General features: G+C 45.8%; 1 protein-coding gene across 1 annotated transcript; it reads right to left on the bottom strand.

The window, feature by feature from the left end:
- Positions 1 to 6,060: 6,060 nt before the first annotated feature.
- Positions 6,061 to 9,887, bottom strand: LOC123047107 (oryzain alpha chain). Its single transcript, XM_044470600.1, has 5 exons — positions 9,334 to 9,887; positions 7,988 to 8,223; positions 7,756 to 7,896; positions 6,598 to 7,047; positions 6,061 to 6,466 (listed from the first exon to the last, which is right to left on the bottom strand). Exons 1-5 carry the CDS (start codon positions 9,791 to 9,793, stop codon positions 6,362 to 6,364), a joined length of 1,392 nt encoding a protein of 463 aa, XP_044326535.1. The 5' UTR covers positions 9,794 to 9,887; the 3' UTR covers positions 6,061 to 6,361.
- Between the last annotated feature and the right edge of the window lie 12,473 nt (positions 9,888 to 22,360).

The raw sequence follows: 22,360 nt of genomic DNA, 5'->3' as shown, positions 1-22,360 counted from the left end.
CAACGGGCCCAGATTATCGGAACCGAGGAGAGTTCCGAGGCTTTCGTGGGGGTAGGGGTGGTGCCAAGCGGCCATCGCAATACCGCCAACGACCGCAGCCGCCACCGTCGGTCTATGCTGAGGTTGCGGTCTCTATGGAAGCGGAGCCTTCGTCGAAGGTGGCGGAGGGGGCTCAGAATCTGTCAGGCGAGGCTATGGCAGTGGTGATAGCCCTAGCCGCTTCTAACTTGCTTGAAAAGGTCCGGACAAACGTGATGAAGTTATCTAAATGGGCTATTAAGAAGAAGAAGTTACAGTGTTATAGATGTGGCGAGCCAGGACACTTTGTGGCAGAGTGTACCACAGAATTGTGTGATTACTGTTGTAGATCGCACCATGTGACCGGTGACTGCCCGCTTCTTTCTGGCCCCAAGCTGGTGGTCAATATCTATGGAGTTTGTTGTCAGGAGCTAATGTTTTTTGAGTCACCTGATGTGGCACCTATGATGCATGTGCAAGAGAGTTCTTTTCCCATGGTTGTCAAGGTTACTAATGGGAGTTTGACAGAGGCACAGATTGTACGATAGCTGCAGGACCTTGTACCAGGCAATCATTAGTGGGACCTTGTCAAGTTGGAGACCCAGACTTACAAGGTTGATTTTCCCACTAAGGAGGACCAGCTACATATCCTTAAGTTTGGCATGTGCAGAGTACTGAGTACAAGTATTGTCATTACGTTTGATGAGTGGAAGGAGAAGGATCCTGAGGGTATACCTTTGCAGAAGGTTTGGGTTCGTTTCAATGGTGCACCACGCAAATATATTAATCACTTTCTGGTAGCTTGGAGCATGGGTTCTCTTATCGGGAAGATGGAACAGGTTGACATGCCTTTTACTCGGGCACATGGAGCAGCGAGATTACTTGTCAGTGTTGTCAGCTTGGAGTTTGTACCGGATGTGTTCAAGTGGACACATGTCGGGATCACGTACGTGCTAGAGCTTGAGATTGAGGATACTGCGATACCTCAGGAGGGCAATGATATTCAGGATATGGATATGATTGAGGGTGATGGCGCCCTTGGGAATCAGGACAAGGGGCCTGAGTCCACACCACGGGAACCGGCTGAGGGGTCGGAGTCATAGGGTAAGGCGGATACACCTGCCAAGGATGTGTCATCTTCCACTACACCGATGAACTCACTCCGGTTTGGTTCTTTTGGAGCGCAGTCTGCTCCTAGCCTATTATGGAGTAACCGAGTTGAGGCAGACGATCCGGAGGAGCTCGAGCTACCGCCAGTGATGCCCCCTGCTGTTGGTTCGCTTACACCGGGCGGCGGTCTAGTATTGGTGTGGGGGGTGGGGGTGGGCAGGAGGCCGGCACCCCCAGCCCATCCGCGGCGGTCAGCCATCTACCGTTGGTGGGGGATGATGGGCAGGAGGCCCGCATCCCTAGCCCAACCACGGCGGTCCCTATCGATCTAGGGAAGGGGCGCGTGATGGAGGCCCGCCATGACACCTCACCGCGGGGCAGTCCCAAACAGCACGGCCAGGAGCGCGGGCAGGAGGCCCACGAATCTCCTTCTCTGTCGTCATTGCCACACCACACTGCCGGTTTGGGGGAGAATGTGACTGTCGAGCAGGTGGCTCCACGATCACCTTCTCCCACCATTTTGGTTGGTGATCCTCGCTAGACTGCGTCTTACCCTTCTCCATCGACAACTAGGGGAGGACGTCGGAGCGGGGAGCACTCGCCGCGGGAGAGGACTACGGAGGAGCTCGTCGCCTTTGGTGGGATCGCGGATCCGATCACGGCTGGCAGGCGTGTCAGCGACCGGATTCAGGGACAACCAGATGTTGATGACCTGCAGTTAGCGCGCACCAAGAGGGCGGCCACGCTTCGCGACGTCGAGACAACTACAGGTACGTCTTTTGATAAGAGTTGTTCAATTATGCATTTCACCGAGCATGAAATTATTGATAAGGCAAACGACTTAGGAATAACTTTGGGTTCAAATGAAAAGGAGATAGCGAAATCTATTAATGACCATTTAGACTTAGAAGCTGAGCGGGCTTCTGGGATAATTCAAAACCTTGCATCACTTAAACCTATGAACGACGATGACTTGAAAAATTTAGGAATGGTTGCTCTTGAAAACATATGCAATAATCTCTTACCTAGTGCGGAGGCCGAAGATGAGGAGGGGTCAGAGAATACGGACACTATAGATCCTCTAATGATGGAGGGCACTGTCTCATCTTCTACCGATCCTACGTTCCCGAGGGATGAGGGGGAGAAGCCAAAGCGTCCCTGGAAACGGAAAATATATCCTACTTCGGCTGTTCGTAGAAGTGCTAGGGTCAAGCTTAAGAAAAAAAATCCATGATGAATTATGAAAGGAATCTTTTGGAATAGCAGAGGTCTAGCTGACTTGGCTAAACGAAGGTTCTTACTGGAGACAACAATAGAGCAACCATTAGATTTTATAGCATTATTGGAAACATGACGAGATTACTTTACCTCACAGTTCCTTGGAACTTTATCCGGAGGAATTGATTTTGATTGGTATGTCTTACCTCCTAGAGGAAGATCTGGTGGAATTTTAATAGGGGTTCAATTTGAAACACGTGAGGTGCTTAACGTGGTTCGGGGTGATTTTGCGGTCAAGTTTCGGGTGAGATCAAAATTGGATGGTTTCCGGTGGTCTCTCGTGGCTGTATATGGGGCAGCACAACCTGAACTTAAACCTGATTTTTTAGCCAACTTGGTACGGATCTATGGAGACGAAACTCTGCCAATCCTAGTTGGTGGGGATGTTAATATAATTCGGAGGAGAGAGAGAAAAAATAACGACAATTTTGATGGTCATTGGTCCATGATGTTTAACATGATTATATAGAGTCTTAATTTGAGAGAAACTGAGCTCATCGGTAGACAACTTACTTGGGCCAACACTTTGCCCACTCCGACTTATGAGAAGTTGGACAGGGTTCACGCCAGTGTGGATTGGGGAAAAAATCCCTTTGGTGTCGGTCCATGCGATGCAGAGAGCGATCTCAGACCACACACCACTTCTTGTAGACTCGGGAGAGACTGCTCATATCGCGAATAAGAATGCCTTCTCTTTGGAACTAGGCTGGTTCGAGAAAGAAAACTTTTTAGAGATCATTGCACGCGAATGGGCAAAACCTGTTAGTAGAAGAACTAGTATTGAGAGATGCAAAATAAAATTAGACATCAGCGACAATTTTTATGAGGTTGGGCCAGAAACAAGAGTGGGATTTACAAGCAAGAAAAAGAGCGACTCACTCATTTAATTGAAGTGCTCGATCTCAAAGCTAAAAGTAACCTCCTTACGATGGAGGAACAAAGTTCCAAGTCCGAAGTTGTACAAGGCTTACGAGCTCTTCTTAGACAAGAAGAACTCAAGTGGGCATTGCGTGCTATAGTACTCAAAGTTGTCCAAGGGGATAACAATACACAATTCTTCCATATGATTGCGAATGGCAAACATAGGAAGAAGAAAGTCAAACAGCTTGAGCAGGACCAGGGGACAATTTTGGGGCATGAGAACTTGAAAGCTTATATCTCTAATTATTATAAACAGCTATTTGGGCATCCGGAAGCAAGCACGGTGACCCTAGATGAATCTGTTATTAGAGATATACCTCAGCTCCATGTGGAGGAGAATGATATTCTCTCTGCACCCTTTACCGAGAAGGAGGTCCTGGATGCAATATCCCAAATGAAACCGAATAAAGCACCGGGACCAGACGGGTTTCCAGCCGAATTCTATAAGAAATGTTGGCATATTAGTAAGGACGATCTTATGCCTATGTTTCATGATTTCTTTTGCGGCCATTTAGAGTTGTTTCATCTTAGCTTTGGCATGATTACGTTGTTGCCAAAGAAAGAAGAGGTTGTTCGGGTCGAGCAATTTAGGCCCATATGTCTTCTCAATGTGAGTTTCAAAATTTTCAGAAATGTGGGTACCAATAGATTGACGCAGATTGCTCATTCAGTAGTACAACCGAGCCAGACAACGTTCATGCCAGGGCGACACATACTTGAAGGGGTGGTCATTTTGCATGAAATGCTTCATGAGATTCATTCAAAGAAGCTAGATGGGTTTATCTTCAAAGTGGATTTTGAGAAGGCATATGATAAAGTTAAATGGCCTTTTCTTCAGCAGGCAATGCGCATGAAATGTTTTAGTGAAGTCTGGCGGAACCAAGTGGGGTCTCAAGTCTAGAAGGGTAGTGCCGGCATTAAGGTTAACGATGATATCAGTCATTATTTTCAGACGCATAAGGGTTTGAGACAAGGGGATTCCATGTCTCCTCTCTTGTTGAACATAGTGGCTGATATGCTGGCCATTCTCATTGGTAGGACCAAGCAGCATGGTCAGGTGGAGGGGTTAGTCCCTCATCTTGTTGATGGAGGAGTATCCATCTTACAGTACGCTGACGACACTATCTTATTCATGGAACATGACATTGCTAAGGCGTGCAATATGAAACTCATCATTTGTCTTTTTGAACAATTGTCAGGCTTAAAGATAAACTTTCGCAAGAGCGAGTTGTTCTGCTTTGGGAAGGCCAAAGATGAACAAGACACATATAGACAATTGTTCGTGTGTGAATTAGGTTCTTTACCATTTAGTTATTTGGGCATACCGATTCATCACCGTAAGCTATCCAACAAAGAATGGAAGTGTATCGAAGATCGAATTGAAAAAAAGGTGAGCTGCTGGAAGGGCAAGCTTATGTCTTATGGAGGTCGGCTAGTACTAGTTAATTCCGTACTGACTAGTATGCCGATGTTCCTATTATCGTTCTTTGAAATTCCGAAAGGGGTTCGGAAACGACTTGATTTCTTCAGATCTCGGTTCTTTTGGCAGTCAGATGAGGCCAAGTGGAAATACCGTCTCACGCGATGGGATATCCTTTGCCGACCTAAAGACTAGGGGGTCCCGATATTGAGAACTTAGAAATCAAGAACAAATGCCTTATGAGCAAATGGCTCTGTAGGTAGAGATTGAGCCGGATGGCATGTGGGCTCAGATTCTACGCAATAAGTATTTACAGTCGAAAACGCTCGCTCAGGTTACCATAAGACCAACTGACTCGCCATTCTGGAAGGGGCTGATAAGAACGAAGGACTTGTTCCTTCGTAGGGTCAAATTCTTGGTTGGCAATGGGATGTCAACAAGATTTTGGGAGGACACGTGGTTAGGGGAGACTCCCCTGGCTGTACAATATCCCACCCTTTATAACATTGTGCAACGTAAAGAGGATTACGTTGGCACAGTATTCCAAACGATTCCCTTGAATATTCAGTTTAGACGCGCGTTAGTTGGTGAGCGATGGAATGCCTGGATGCACTTGGTTCGGAGATTGATCGATGTTCAACTCTCCGACCACCCGGATATGACTCAATGGAAATTAACTAAAACTGGGGGTTTTACGTTCAAATCCTTCTATTTGGATTTAATTAACTTTGGCCCAATCGCACGATCATTGCATATTTGGATGGTTAAGGTGCCCTTGCGTATCAAAAAAATTATGTGGTTCGTCCACAAGCAAGTAACACTCACCAAGGACAACTTAATCAAGAGGTGATGGGTAGGCAGTTCACGTTGTTGTTCTTGTGATCATAATGAAATCCTCTAGTTGACATTGAGTCGTTGTTTGGAACGTGGTTAGCTGGGGTTGAGCATACTACTGCGGCTTGTATTCCGATTGAAATATGTGCGCTCTTATTCAGGTCATCTTTAGAGCTACCGATTGGATCCATATGTGGTCCTTACTCACTACCTTCATATTGCCGTACCGGTTGTGATCGTCCGCATTGTTTTCTTTTTCTAGTTTCGCTCCACTTGCGAGCTGTAATACTTTTATGACTTTGTGATACTTCATGAATCTTTTAATAAGATGACTGCATGCATCATTATGATGCAGAGGCCAGGGTTACGCCTCCATTTTCAAAAAAAATCATAATAGCTCCACACGAACGTTCCAGAGGCAATAAAATTCAAAGCTAAGTAATTGACCAGCGGGCAACATAAGCATCATACACGAGAACTATGCATCAATACTGCAATCTGCTTATCATGTTTCTTGATGAATTCCATAATAACAATGGCAGCTCCAAACTGTGAGGGAATGAGCTGAGTTTTACATATACATATGCAAAAGCAAATTTGGTGGTTCTGTAAACGACCGAACCCGATTTTAGGATTATGTACAGGAGCATCTATTATAAAGAAGATACTAGAGAGCATAGCTATCGCCATGCTGCGCCTTCGATTGTGGATCACCAGGTGATCATTTGCAGAAGTTAATCACCATGGCCGTTGGCTGTACGAATGTCGTGATGCAAATGTTTACGCGCTGCTCTTCTTGCCGTCAGTTGCAATGCCAGAGAAAGCACCGATAGGCTTGGCCAGGGTACGCCTCTGAGCCTTCACTGACAGTGGGCTGTCCTTGGCCTGTTCATGAAGCAAAAAAACCAGTTAGAATCAGATAGTACCTAAGACTCTTAGTCAACTTGCTAGTGATTTACATGACATCATAACCACATTAACTGAAGAAAACATTATAAAATGGTCTGAGCTATTACCGCGAGGCAGGTTCCCTGCTGGGTGTTGCAGATGGGATAGTTATGAGGGCAGCAGCTGTAGTGATCATCGCAGCAGGTAGCACCCTCAAGTGGGCAACAGCCCCAGGCGAAGCACTCCTTGCCGTACTCGTAGATGCAGCAGCAGGTCGTGCTGGCGGGGCACTCGTTGTAGCTGTCACAGACCGAAGACGGTGGGGCGGGAGACGGCGGGGTTGGGCCGGGGTTAGGAGGGTTCTCGCCCGTCTTCGTCGGGTAGGAAGGCTCGACGGCAATACCACATTTGCCACTGGATGCCTTGATGTTACGCTCCATCCGGATGTAACCATCCTCTCCCCAGACGGTACCCCAGGAGTTCCTGACGAGCCAGTAGTCCTTGCCGTTCTCTGTACCATAACCAACGGCGGCGACACCATGGTCAAGTGCTGTTCCACAGGTTCCGGTGAAGATACCCTAAGAGAATAGGAAATGATAATCAGTAACTTGGATGCTTCCGAAAGGTCAAACTCATCGATTTCAAAATGCTAGTTACACCTCGTCGAGGAGTTTACTAATTGACAACAGTTTTATCTGAAGATGCTATTTGAGTTGTTTCTTTCGTACTCTGCACTTCCCCTTTTACTGTTTGATCAAAATGAGTAGCGAAAAGGGTTTAAACATCTTCAGAATCTGATGTTCTACTTTGTTGATTTCCAGCAGAAGTGGGTGATAGCTCAGACCACTTAATCCAATATATTATAGATGTGAACACATAAAAGTGACCCGTGCACTAAAAGTGCTTCCTAAAGCAGGGACAGATAGGCATGATGAGCGCACAGAAATGATACTCTAGAAGATTAGAAAAGTGCAAATTATATGGATGATGTCAAAGCATGCAAGAGTCAGGCTGCGTCCAAGTTAATCATAGTTAAGGGGTAGTAGTTGCAGATTGCAACTGAGGTGAGGACAACAACAAAATTATTTTAGTGAAGGAGACGATAATAGAAGTTAGGTGTGTGGGCCTAACAGAGTAACATATTCATACCATTAAGAGAAAATGTCCCCAAGCTCTCTCAATCAGAATGATACCTATCTATTTTGGAAATAAGGAGGTACCATAACCTTTTGGCGCCTACTCATTCATCAAACCTACTGCAGAACAGTGATGTTAAAGAAGCTCACCGATTTGTAGAGCTGGAATGCCCTGCCACCAGCCTCAATCGCAACACTGATGGGCTGGTTTGCAACTGCCTTCTGCAGACTCTTCTCACTGTTCACGGGCACATCCTCGTACCCATCAATGGTAACAACCTTCGCATTTTTCTGCAAATTCCCCCCAAACACGAATGGAACAGAATATCAGTATGATGCACGTTCTTAAAATTCAGAAGGTAACTACGAAGACGGATGATACCTTGTTAGCATCGCAACGGTTGTCCCTCTCCTTGTAGGGGTAGTCCTCCTCAGAGTCGATACCACCATTGTTAATGATGAACTCAAACGCATAGTCCATCAGACCTCCATTGCATCCCTCGTTGTATGAAGTGTCACAGTCAACAAGCTCTTGCTCGGACAGAGGGATCATGTCGCCTGTAACAATCTGGTTGATGCCTTCAACAGCTGCTATTGCTGAGAAAGCCCAGCAGCTTCCTGGAAAAGACAAACAAATATCAGATTCTGGTATCTTTGTGTCACGATTTTAGTTGAAGTTCAATGCACTGATACAAGTGGCAAGTAGTAACAGAGCAACAATACATAGTACTACAAATTTCTTGAAATTGCAGATGTAGACCTGCTACCAATCAGACGGCGAAACGTTCAAAGAGTCGTGAGGGAAGGGCCTAATGTAATCATGTCAACTAATAGCAGAGGGGGATGGTGAGACCATCCAACAAATAACAGGACAAATGGGACCGCCAGCTTATCAACTACTCCCTCCGTTCCTAAATATTTGTCTTTCTAGAGATTTTAACAAGTGACTACATACGGAGCAAAATGAGTGAATCTACACTCTAAAATATGTCTATATACATCCGTATGTGGTAGTCCATTTGAACTCTCTAAAAAGACAAATATTTAGGAACGGAGGGAGTAGACAATGACCGCCACTACTATATAATTTTCCTCTATTGCATACTCCAACAGCCTAATGGAATCTTAGTGTCCATGTTCAATGAACCTACTTTCCAAACTCATGAAGATCATGCTAACAGAGCTCTACTGAACTTCCATATTACAGTAGTAAATCAATCAGTACTCTGAACTTCCAGTTTACAGTAGTAAATCAATCGGTACTACCACTGAATTTAGCAAGTGATACAAGGAGTTCAGACAGAAGCACATACTGAAAATAAGGTGTCCCGGCTGCTGAAAACTGAATGACTCTATAACATACTAGAGACTAACTAAGACATCCTACAAAAATAAATTTTAACTTAGCAGACTTTTATTTTACTATCTGACCTTATATGCCTAACATGGAATCACAGATCCCCCTTTTCACTGTCCAAATCGTTTAGGTGAAGCCTCTCAGCAGCACCAATTATTGCAAGTTCCCCTGCTTTCTGTTCATGTGTATACTGAACCATGGCACGTTGACCAACAAAGTTCCTAATTTACGCAACAGATTGGAATATACCAGTCGCAAGAATCTTCACTTGAAACAGATGGTATCTACCGATAATATGAAAGAAGACAAATTTTACTGTAAAAAGGAAACAAAATAGAAGCAGCAGCAGCAGATCAGCCGAGGATGCTTACCACAGCCGCCCTGGTCCTTGATGGCAGCAACGGCCCCCTTCTTCCTCCAGTCGACGGTCTCCGGCAGCTCCTCGTTGTCGTCGGCCTGGTACCTGGCGCTGAGCTTCCGCTCCCGGTCCGGCTTGGTCCGGGCGCCGAGGTAGGTGCTGCGGTACTCCTCGTTGGTGAGGTCGGCGAAGCGGTTGAGGCCGAGGCGGAAGGAGTGGAGCCCGGCGTCGGCGGCGGCGTTGTGCTGGTCGATGTAGCGGAGGTTGTCCCGGAACACCTCGAAGCGGCGCTCCTCCTCGCCGATGGCGTTGTACGTCCTGCGGTGCTCGGACATCCACTCGGCGTACATCCGCCGCACCTCCTCCTCGCTCCGCTCCCCGTACGACACGATCGACATGTCCGCCGCCGCCGCCAGCGACACCAGCAGCAGCAGCGCCGCCGCGGCCGCCAGCAGAGCCATGGAGCTCCTCATCGTCGACACCACAAGTACACCACCGAGCAGGAAGAGAGATGGGGGAGCAGTAGATGGGATTGGGTAGCAGACTTCTTGCTTTTGTTCTCCATGGACGATGGTATCGGAGGTCGCTTTATAGGAGGGGAGATGGGGGAGTGGTGGGCCCAGATTCTCCCAATCGTTTTGTTTTCTCCCTCTTAAGTCCGCTGGACCAATCGGATATTTCTATCCCTTCTGGTGGGATTTTTTTGAACCATCTTTTTTGTTTATGGTAGAAGGTGTCATGGACGTCGACAGGATGGGTTTGTTTAGGGGCTAATTCTTTTGACGTGTTCATGTGAAATGGTTCATTATAAATGCTCCGTTTTACTAAAATAATGGGTTATTTGTTGGGTTTGTTTATGTTGAAGATAAGGTGCCGTGTGGATGGAGGATTGGAGATGAGAAGGATGGTGGTAAGGAGGTGGAAGGATTTGACTCCGGTGGGTTTTAATTTACTTGTGGACTTTTCTTCTTCTTTGAGCTGCGGTAGTTTATTGCTCGCCAAGAAAGAAAAAGAAGATGGGTTACTCGATGTTCATGTGTAGAAATTTGCAAAAATAAAAATAAAAATTTATTCATGAGTAAAACATCGTTCTTAGCTAGTAACTGCCTTGCTCAATTTCCTTTCAGAACCACAATATAGCACCGTGGGCACTAGAATGGGCTTCCGGACTTTATTTTATCGCAATTTGTAGCAATGCTGTTTTTTTATGAGTAAAGTTGTCTTCTCCTAGAAAACAGAAGTGACACCTCTCGGTGAAACTTCAGGCAATTTCCTCGCACTTCATCGACATTAAAATTTGGGCCAAAATTGTTCTAATTATATAACTGTTTTCTCCCTCCTTCGACCATGGTAACCACATAAGAGCTGAGACGCCATGATGGGTAGCAATGGATAGATCCGATGGTAGCCATTATACGCGGGAGAGGAGGGTGGAGTAAGGGCAGCGAAAAGAAGGAGGCAACATAACGCAAGGCCATGGTGGCGAATGTGGGAAGTGGGATAGGCTCACCACTATTGATATTGACAAAGACATGATCAAAGTGCAAGAATTCACGTGATTTTTTACTTAATCATGTGCATGTCATTTTCTAGAGTGACATGGTGATACTTCTCACATTCAACGTCCCTAGAGGTCGTTTCTTGCACTTAACAGAGTTGCCACCTCTTTGCGAAATTTTCCAGGATTTCCTCACGAGTGAATCGAACATTTTGCTCATGCACAAAGAACTAAGGTCACATTTTTATTTTATTTTATACATCGTCCGTTCTTAAATATAAGTCTTTTTAGACATTCAACTACAAACTACATACAGATGTATATAGACATATTTTAGATTGTAGGTTCACTTATTTTGTTCCGTATGTAGTCGATAGTGGAATCTGTAAGAAAACTTATATTTAAGAACGAAGGGAGTACTAAACTAAGATCACCATTCAGCATGGATGGTGAGCTATCTCAAAAAACAATGAACATACTAAACTAAGATACACTTTTCTTGTTTCAAAAGAAACGTTGTTTTTTTAAAATTGATTAAGACTTGAGAAAAAATTAGCTCGTTAAGATATAGATGAATCAAATTCCTCTACATAGTAAACGTATGCATGCCATTTTCTAGAGGGATTAATTTGAGGGCTGCACCTCGCATTCAAACGCGGCTAGAGGTTGTTTCTTGTAGACATCAAACTCTACAAGGTCGGACGCCGTCCCCCGTCTGTGACCGTATGTATGGCCCCTATGGCCAGTTGCAAGGCGAGAGATTCAGATGGGAAGGTATGGAGGAGAAGGCGGCTAAGTGGAAGGAGGAGAGCCGACCAATCGAAACGCGCCGTAGCCAACCAACCTACTACGATGGCCTGCCGCAGGGCAGGCGGAGGAGGGGACCTCCGGGAATCTGGTGTAGGTCCGTCGGTGGTTGGGCGTGGGAGATGATGGGAAGAGATCCCAGATCCCCGTGCTGGATGGCTTATCCCTGCGCGACTCTGCTGCTGGTCTGACTCCTCCCACGCTGTGATTGATCACAACGTGCACATGTGCGGCGTGCTTAGCTTCTGGGCGACACGAGCGACTATTCCCTGTTGCTTGTTTAGTCGGGCCGTGCTCCTCGCGGGGGCACGATTATCGACGGGATTCGTTCAACTAATTAATTGAGAATTTGACATCGTTTCGAGGGTGGATAAGATCACTAGCGCACTGTTCCGCCCGAATATGAGTAGAAAATTGGTCGTAACGTGGATGTGTTGACTTGGAGCTTGGCTCTTGCGTGTGTGCTCTGCTCCACCAGGACGATCCTGGCCGTCTAATGTACTACTATGTAAAAAGATTGGCCCGATGAGGTAATACGTTGGCTACGCCAGGGGAAGCTTGTACCAGCATCTGCATTTGATCCAGTGGGATAGTGGCATGACGTTTGCAGTGAGCTCCGCGTTTTCGTGTGGCGCGATCCAGTCCAAATTCTGAATGGCACGCAGTGGCACGCAGTGAGACGCTTCCCTCCAGCTCACCGAGAATACTAGTACTAGCTCCGTCAATATTAGATCGGACCATTTATAGCCGGGCGCCATCAAACCGGTCTCATACCGGGCAGGTCGCTCGGTCACTGTCTGGTCACAAAATTTCGATCCAGATGGATTTCTTAAATGGGCCTTAAACGTTCGGGCTGACCGACACCTCTTATATTTAGCCAAATATGAGGCGGATATGGGGGCGTCCGGGCGTGCCCAGGCACACCCTTCACGTCGGACTTACAGCATGACCCCATCTCCAATTACACCAAATGCATCAAGCCCTTCCTTATTCTCCCGCCGCCCTTCAAACTTTCCCGCGCCTGAGCCCTCGCCGTCCTCCATCCTTGCTTACCATCCTCACCACTTGTCCCGATACACCGCCGGAGATGTCGTCCAACCCGTCCCCGACCGCCGCGAGGCCTCATCCGTCGGCGTCCCTTCGTTGGCTCCATCTCGCAAGGCGAATGACGTCACCCGGAAGTTGCAGCGACGCCAGCAGCGAGAGAGGGAGGCATCGGCGGCGGCGCAGGGAGGTTCAGACATGGTGGAGCAGCTATCTTCTCTGTCGCACCTGGACCTCCACACCCCTTCCATCCGAGCGCCGACGCGGATTACGCCGTCCGACCCCGTTGGTACAAAGGAGAATTCGACAGTCAACTAGGCCATTCCGAAGAGTTTTCCGTCGACGCAAATGCCAGCGGTCGATGTATGTGACTCACCGCAGCTCGTTCGGGCGCGGATGAGCACGAGCACCAGCTCCGCCCGGGCTGCCCTCGACATGTTCCATGGAATGAGAAAACAAGAGTTGGTACGTTTTCTTGCTCTTGTCCGATCAATTTTTTCATAGATCACTAGTTCATTTTGCACATCATGAATGCTTGCAAACCATGATCATGTAGGAGGCGTTCTTGTCAAACATGATCAATGACAATGAAAATATGACCGAATTGGAGTATGAATTGAAGGGCACCACCATATTTGAAGTTGGGCAACATCTGATCCCAATCCGAGCAAAAAGAAAAAGAAGACCAAGATAGCGAAGGCAAGATGTCCGACATTCTCAATATTTAAGGACATCTTGTTGGTCAAAACTTGGTTGGCCACAACAATGGATCCAATATGTGGCATGGAGCAAAAGGGGAACACGTATTGGGAGAAGATTTGGAAGGAGTGTCACCAACAAAAGGAGTATGTGGAGCCGCATCCTATCGTGACCACCTGCAATGTGGCATCTCTACAACATCGATGTGGGTTCATTCAAGGGAAAGTGAACAAGTATGTTGGCTACTACTCAATATTGACCAAATGCCCTCAAAGTGGGATGGGAGTGACAACTCACGTAAGCTCAATTGTTTCATCTTATCGTCATTTGCATGTGCTTCTCGTCTTTACATTCTCGTGCTCATACATATGTTCTTTGCTAGACGGCGGTGGCAGCCACTTTGTATCACAAGGTGGAGAAGAAGCTATTTGCTTTTAGTCATTGTTGGATCATATTGAATGGCAAGCCGAAGTGGAACCAAGTTGTGGCTGATCTCAAGTTCGGCAAAAAGAGGGATGATGGCTCAAGCTCCCACCAATCAATTAGGTTGGACGATGAAGAGGACGACACTGTCTTCACGAATGGAAGAGCCACCGTGCCAAAGGATAATTGACAAGTCATGGGAAACAGCTGGGAGAAGGCACGGGCCTCCCGTGACGCTGCGGCTACAAAAATGTCGTCCACATGGACGGGCTTTTTTCGATAAGGGAGAACAAGAAAGAGGAGAGGTACAATCTCATGTTGGCTGCGCAAAAGAAAATGATGGAGTCAGACCGGAAGAGGGCGGAGAAGAAGCTCGAAATTGAGACGGAGAAGATCGAGTTAGAGAAGTAATGGTGTGTTTGGTATGGTGCATAGAGGGTGTATGAGCGCAAAAGTTCCCAATCCTACCCATTTTTGCTTGTTTGCTATGGTGCATGGGCTCATCTGGGCTATACCAATCTGATGCAAAAAGGGCCCTCAGCCATGCTCATCTCATGCACCCCAGAGAGGGTGCATGAAGGTAGCCATACTGCCCTGATCCTCGTCCCCACCCACCAGACCATGTCCAGATATGTTTACATTTTCAAAAAATATTCAAATGTTGTTTAAATTTTCAAAAGATATTCAGAATTTCAAAATTTATTTAAATTAAAAAAAACAGAATTTCAAAATTTCAAAAAATTCAGAATTTCAAAATTGTTCAAATTTTCTAAAAATGTCCATAATTTCAAATTTTGTTTAATTCTTTAAAACATCATAATTTCAAAAATTATTTAAATTTTAAAAAATGTTTAGAATTTAAAATTTTGTTCAAATTCTAAAAATATTTATAATTTCAAATTCTGTATAATTTTTCTAAAAAATCAAAAATTTGTTTAATTAAAAAAATCAGACTTTCAAAATATATTCAGAATTTTAAAATTTATTTAAATTTTCAAAAAAAATTATAATTTGAAAAATTGTTTAAACTTTTAATAAAAGTTTAGAATTTCAAATATGAAATTTGTGTTCACATTTTTTCAATTTTGTTCACCATCAAAAACCCTATTCGGAATTCAAAATTGTTCAGCATGTCTAAACACATGCAGTCTTCCAAACAAAATCTCAACTCAGCATGTCTCAACACTTACACCGCTGCCAAACAACAGCAAATGCATGCACTCAACATGTCTACGCTCAGCATGTATCAAAGGAAAACAACAAGTTAGGTCCATATATGCTACCAAACACACCCTAAGTGGCGGCGATCAAATGGGAACTCAAGAAGACCAAGACATTTGGCGAGATTGAGCTTGAGAAGGCGAGGCTGCAACTCGCACAGGACGCGGAGGATGCGAAGATAATGTTGGGCTGTTGGCGGACGAAACCCTCTTAGATGAGCATGCAAAGAAGTGGCTTGCTGACAAGAAGAAGGGGATCAACGACCGTAGAGAAGGCGGTGAGGGCGGCAACGACAAAGGATCATGCATCCCAGATGCAGACGGAGTAGGCAGCCCAGATGCAAGCGGAGCAGGATGAGCAGGACGCATTCCGCTCGGAGCATGCACCCGACCAGTGATCTGAATCCATTCGTGACGCTCGGACATTGATTTCATTTTGACTGTCCGGTTTGTTGAACTATGATTTGTTTTGGTTTTGTTTTGAACTGTTGAACAGACATTTGTATTGTATAATCAACGTGCATGAGTTGTATGGATTTAATTATCAAAATTTGAGGTATGTGAATGTGCAACGTAATATATGAAAGACGGTGAACGCTGTCCGCGGACTCGCCAAGACGCGCCCGCGGGCGTATAGGGGCCGGATTTACAAAGTCCGGCCACTCTTAGATTCTTTCACTTTTTTGTAACGTGGGTGGGTTGTATTCTGACTTTGGGGTTAATTTTTTGCGGCTGGCGTACAAAACTGCGAGAACGTGTGAGCTACTAGTAAAAACTCTGAAGCAAGATATTGTACCAGCAACAAGTTGAGCTACAGAGTATGGTAAAGCAGATGCTTATAATTTCAGAGTGATTAATGTCATATCATCCATGCACGGGGAGCAACCGCTGTTGGCTTGGTCCATTGCCAAAAAGTGCTCAAGAATCCTGTGCACGGACTCGAAATTAGACTGACCTGGTCAAGTTGCATGCCAAAGCGTTTCTCTAAGTTGGAAATGCAAGTGGAGCTAGCTAAGCAGGCCGAGCAAAAGTTCCATAGGTACCAAACCCTTCTGAACTGGCAATAGTCTATTGATCTCCTCAAGTAAGTTCTTCCCTTCTACATTAGAAAGAGTATCAGCCAGAGGCATAGTTCCCATGTTGTTGCGCCTACTAAGTCCTAGGATATGCTTTCGCGGCTAGTATGCCAAAGAGCCAGCGATGATCTCACACCTTATGCCTCCAGACTCCATACTAGACTCCATACTAGATAGCAATCTCTTGTACATGGGAAAACTCAATGATGAACTGAAGTTACAATACTAAGCTTGAAATGTATTGAAGAACATCATATATATTTTTTGGTATACCTCCAATATCTCAAATCCTAAGACCCTACATTTAAGAATAGTGAGACTTTTGACACTATCTTAACTTTTACCTTCTCTAAGAACTATGGAAACTCTTAAATAGTGCCATCCTCAATATGGATCACACACTTTGTAGCAATGCTTTTTCATCACACGTTTCTGAAGGATACAATGGAAAATGGAGACATTAGCAAGTGATGATTTGATTGTTCTGGTTGAGTCACACCAAAAAAGTGATCTTGAATTATGAGCTTAACTCTCTCGTGTGTTACAAAATTGGTATTCATATCATGCACTAATTATTAATTTAAGCTTTTGTTACATAGCAAAGCAGCGAGTGACCCGTGAATTTGTGCGGCAAGGCCTTTTGATGTTGTTACAACTATAGTAACTTTTTATATAAGATTGTACAAATTATATATATATATATATATCTTATGCAATCACAGACGTAAAACCGTAGTGGGTAAAATGACCTTGATCAATCTAACTTATATTTTTATATATCAATATTTGGCCTTAGAAAAAATATAGTTGCACACATTTTAAGATGTTATCTATTTCCAAACAACAAGAGTCATAGTTACCACTTGTTCCCTTCCACTTATATGCTCCTCCCCCAATCATTCTTTGATTTAATTCACCACTATATTAGCTTCACCACCGAAATATAGAAAATCATTGTCGCCAAACAACAGAACATGATAAATTTTTGGTATAACTCTTGTATTACAATTATTGTGTTGCTATTAAGATTCTTCATGTATGATAAATGAAGACAGTGGGGCACCGAATTCTGTGGCTCACCATGCAAAAGCATATATTTTTGTATTTTTATTTAAATTACTCATTTCTTCCCACCAATATTTTTAATAATTTCCTCAATACAAAACTATTCTAAAGGTAGATTATCCAATATAACATTTTGTTCTTTTCCTCCACGTGCCTCATCAATTGGCCTAATTGAAACAGTGGCATTCAATTGGTATCACCTTGGTAGAAATTAAAAAAACATAATACTCAAATACACGTTTAGTTAAGAGCACTATTTTAAATGGATTGCATCTAGTATGTTGCTTTAATTATATCTATTCACCTTGTGCATTCTCCGGGCATATCATTTAATCATATCTAATCATGTCATGTATTATCATAGCATATCATGTTAATTATATCTATAGAACCGTATAATGGTGCCCCGCTTGTATGCTTTATTGTTGATAAGCAGTTAGTCTTATATATTTTTATTGAATTCATGGTTGCATATCCATGGGACACCGATGTTTACCACACTTATGTTGTAAGCTTATGTGTTTCCACATTTTCACCGAGAAAATATCAAGCCGCCAAAGAGCAATCCATGTGTTCTCATTGGTGTTTTCGGGCCTTTTCCTCTGGCTTGGCTCTGTTCATCAAGCAACAACACATAACATGTTAGAGAATTGCAATTAACCTGCGCTAGTTACTGACTAATGTCATAGCCATGTTGATAACCAAATGGTGAGCTGAGCTATATATTACCATGATGCAGGTTCCCAAATTGGTGTCGCAGAAGCCACGGGCAGCAGCTGTAGCTATCATCGCAGTAGGTGGTGCCCCTAGAGCGGGCAACAGGTCTGGGTGAAGCACTCCTCACCCTGCCAGTAGATGTAGTAGCAGGTCGCGCTCTCGGTTCACGAGTAGTTATCTTCACAAACGGGAGGTGCCAGGGTGAAAGTCGATGGCTCCGCTGCAGGTACCCACGCCGACAGCAGTAGCCGCGCCGACACGGGAGACGTTGTCAAGCTCCTCATCTCCGGCAACGGGTAGTCTATGCTATCGAGGAAGAAGCCCATGCGATATGAGTGTGGCAGTGAGAGACTCGATGGGTCGTGCCTTTGTCTTCCATGGAGGATGGTTATGGTTTCGAGGTTGACTTATGGAAGGGGAGGGGATCTGTATAGGGAGTGCAAGCTCAGACTATCCCTTGGGTTTCTTATTTAGAGGCCACTTGGGAGTACCAGAGCAGGGAGTCCGGGAGCACCTCCCCTCAAGTTTGACCACTTCCAAACAATGCACACATACACGTCCAACATCCAGGTTCACTACACATAGACGTGATCAAGGAACCCCCCCCCCCCTACTTTCCCCTCCCGGGTCGCTCGCGCGAGCGGCTCCAAAGGCCCTCAACCTAGCCCCTGACCCCCCCCCCCAAGATCCCCCCACTAGTAGAAAAAGGGTCAAATGTGAAGCACATTAGTGCCGGTTTGTAAAAAAACCGGCACTAATGTGATCAATAGTGTCGGTTCATGGCGGCGATCAATAGTACCGGTTCGTGTTGAGCCTTTAGTACCGGTTCGTGCCACGAACCGGTACTAAAGGGGTAGTGGCAGGCTGGCGTCAGGCCGGGTCCCCACGAGTCCCTTTAGTACCGGTTTGTGTTACCAACCGGTACTAAAGGTCTAACCTATAGTACCGGTTCATGCCACGAACCCACACTAAAGGGGACAAGCCTTTAGTACCGGTTCGTGCCATGAACCGGTACTAAAGGGGCCAATTTTCAAACTCTACCCCCTGTATCGCCATTTCAGTTTTGAAAAAATCAAAAGAAAATGATAAAAACTTCAAAAAATAAAATCCTTCGAGAGGTAGTTATATTACTATATCTACTAGTTAGAAAAATTTGAAAAACTTAAATTTGGACATGTTTTGCAAAAAAGTGTAGGGAAAATGTAAAACGGCTATAACTTTTGCATACGATGTCGGAATAAAACGTATAATATATCAAAAAATTCAGCACGAAAATCCGCATCCGATGGAGACAGCCTACGGCTTGTTTGAAATTTTTTAGAATCCTCAAATTCCAAAAGGAAAAAAGATATGGTCAAATTTCAGTTTTTTTTATAAAAAATTGGTTAAATTTGGTCAAACTACTTATTCAAGAAGTATTAATGTTACTACATAATTATTCAAAAATATTAGTGTTACTAAATTATTATTTCAATTTTTTGAATTTTGGTCAAATCTGGTCAAACTATGGTCAAACTGTGGTCAAACTATGGTCAAACTTATTCAAGAAATATTAGCGTTACTAAATAATTACTTTTTTTAGAATAATAGTTTCAAACTCAAACGGTGAAATGTGTGACTTCATGTTCAAGCTAAACTCCTGAGGGTTAATAGGATTGACATCTTACTATTGTCAGGAAAACAACAAGTGTAGACTCGGAAACGAAGGAGAATAGAACCCAAAAGTTAAGCGTGCTCGGGCTGGAGTAGTGAGAGGGATGGGTGACCGATCGGGAAGTTAGATGATTTGGAATGAGTGATCCACACTTGAGCAGTTAAGAGAGGTGATTAGAGACTAAATTATCAAATAATTCAGAAAAATTAAAAATCGAAAAAAATTAAAAAAAAATTCCAAAATTTTCAAAAAAAAACCTTTAGTACCGGTTGGTAACACCAACCGGTACTAAAGGTCCCCCATACCAGGGCGCGAGCTCACGCCACGTGGTGGCACTTTAGCACCGGTTCATGCCGAACCGGTACTAAAGGGGGGGGGGGCCTTTAGTGCCCACACTTTAGTGTCGGTTCCATAACCGGCACTAAAGGCCCTTACAAACCGGTTTTAAAGCTCCGTTTTCTACTAGTGCCCAGCCATCGGCGATGGCAGTGATGGCGACAGGCATGCCCCGACGGGCCTCCCTCATGCGGTGAAGCGGCGTCAACGGCCCCTGTCGGTGGGTTTCCCTAGTACGACGATGCACGACGAGGGGCCAAGCAGCAGGGGGGCATGCCCGGATCTCGCAAAGGAGGTGCAAGAGCGTGCTGCCGTCCTGGTGACGCCGACGTAATAGAGGGTGGTGGCGGTGTGGCTTGGCCATGGTGGCGGCATCGCTCATCCTGGTGTGCGGCGGCGGCCTCTTGGTGGGGGTAGCAGGATCCCGCTGAGGTCGATGTTGTGTGGCGGAGGCATTCCGCCGGTGCCAGAGCGGGTGCTGGAGATGGATGCTCGTCCTGGATCCGGAGCGGGCCCAGGTCCATAGACGCTTTGTTGCTGCCTGACCGGAGTTGGTGTGTTGGCTGCTGCAGGCGGTGGGGCGGTCCTTGGCCGTGCTGGCTGTGGAGGATGATCCGGAGATGTGAGATCTTGGCCGTGCGGGAGGAGGAAGAAGGGCCGTGTGCCTTCGCCTGTGGGGTGTCTGTGTTCCGCGACATTTTTGGAAGTGACCCATCATTGACTGTGGCATCATTCCAGTGGGACAGGGATGGAGGTCTGCGATGTTACGGATAAAAATCGTGCCCGTCTTCCATCGGTGCTAGCGGCAACGGCACCTGTCGGTGTCGTTCCTCTCCCTGAAGGTTGTATTCTGACTTTGGGGCTAATTGTTCCCGGCCGGCGTACAAAACTCTTTGAGCTACTAATACAAACTCCAAAGCAAGAGATTGTACCAGCAACAAGTTGAGCTACAGAGTATGGAGCCACAACGAGGTCGTTCGCAGCGTGGGATCTTCGTAGAAAGGGGCGCATCTGCGGGCGGGCGCATGGCGGCATGGGTGGACAAACGGGACGGGATACCCGGCCGGACCGGAGCGTACGTATGGAATCTCTTGGTGATGGGCGCCTTGCGGCGGCCGTCGGTTGGCTGGCGTGGAGCCCCGGCACACCGTACCTACTCCTGAAGAAAGATTTTTTTTTTTGAGGAACCAGCAGGAGCACTGCCTTTTCTTATAGAAGAAAAAACAGAAGCGCAATTTACAGGGGGCGCACGTTTTTAGGGAACGTTGCAAAAACCAAAAAAAATGGCCCATAAGCATGAACCATGTAAAACCCAGCACATACTCAGCCTATGCCGACAGATGGCAAGGCCCCAACGAAAGCCATATCCCGTTGCTTTATGTTTTCGAAAGCTAGTAGAGCAACCTCGCGATGAGTCATCCGTTGTCCAGTGAAAACGCGTCTGTTTCTCTCTTTCCAGATAGCCCAAATTGTGTAGATGATCCTCCCGCTCCTCCGTTTCCGCACTTGGGAAGGCTCATCTACTAGCATCTTGTCCCACCAGTCGGAAACAATGCCTGGCTCGGGCAAGAAACCTGAGATGGCGAGACCCTCGTTTGTCCAGGTGTTTACCTGGTTCCAAACCGCGACCGCGAAGGGACAATCCTTGCAAAGATGGGTTGCCGTTTCTGGCTGCTGAAGACATAGCTGACACCTTGGGTCATGTGGCCAGCCGCGAATAGCCAACATATCTGCGGTGAGGATTCTACCATGTAGGACTAGCCACGCAAAGAATTTGCACTTGGGCTCAGCGTGAGCAGACCAAACCTTTGAAGAGTCAAATCTTGGGTGTGAGCCAAAGAACAGCGCCGCATAGGCCGATGCGGAAGAGTAGGCTCCATTAGTGGTCAGGTTCCAGGAGATTGTGTCATCTTGATCTGGCAACAGAACTGTCCGGCTGATCCATCCCCAAAGAGTGACAAATTCCCCCAGTTGTTGCAGGGATCGAAGGCTAGCGACTGCTCTGATCCAGTTTTCATTTGTCAACTCCTGATGCACGGTCCTATTTTTTCTTGAAGCTATTTTGTAAAGCTCCAGCGCAAGTAGCGTTAGAGGGCCCCTTCCACTCCAGTTATCATGCCAGAAAAGTGCCTTGCGGCCATCTCCCAAAGTTACGGTTGTGCTTGCGCGAAAAAGGTTCATATCAGCCTGGTCGCATGGCAGGTCAGTGCCCACCCATGGCCTCTCTGGGTCCGTCCATTGTATCCAGGGCCAGCGAAGGCGGAGGGCGCGGCCAAAACGGTCAAGGTCAGCGATTCCCAGGCCGCCCAACCTCCTTGGACGACAGACGGTCTTCCAGTTAACGAGGGAGTGCCCTCCAGAAGTTTGCGTTTGATCCTCTTTCTGCCATAGAAACCCGCGAATGATCTTCTCAACTTTTCGCAGGATCCATTTCGGCAGGCTGAGAGCGGTGATGTGGAAAGTCGCCATAGCTGTTAGAACTGATTGAGCCAGAGCGACCC

This window comes from Triticum aestivum, chromosome 2B, assembly GCF_018294505.1.
Source record: "Triticum aestivum cultivar Chinese Spring chromosome 2B, IWGSC CS RefSeq v2.1, whole genome shotgun sequence".
NCBI lineage: Eukaryota > Viridiplantae > Streptophyta > Magnoliopsida > Poales > Poaceae > Triticum > Triticum aestivum.
Note: the sequence above shows the minus strand (reverse complement) of the source record. Positions and strands in the feature narration are given on the sequence as shown.

Bases quoted from the DNA above. Each gene is read 5' to 3' on its own strand.
- LOC123047107 (XM_044470600.1), bottom strand. From the start codon at position 9,793: ATGAGGAGCTCCATGGCTCTGCTGGCGGCCGCGGCGGCGCTGCTGCTG. The intron at 8,224-9,333 runs GTAAGCATCCTC...TGTCTTTTCCAG, and splicing joins CAAGGACCAGGGCGGCTGTG to GAAGCTGCTGGGCTTTCTCA. The intron at 6,467-6,597 runs GTAATAGCTCAG...CTTCATGAACAG, and splicing joins AGCAGGGAACCTGCCTCGCG to GCCAAGGACAGCCCACTGTC.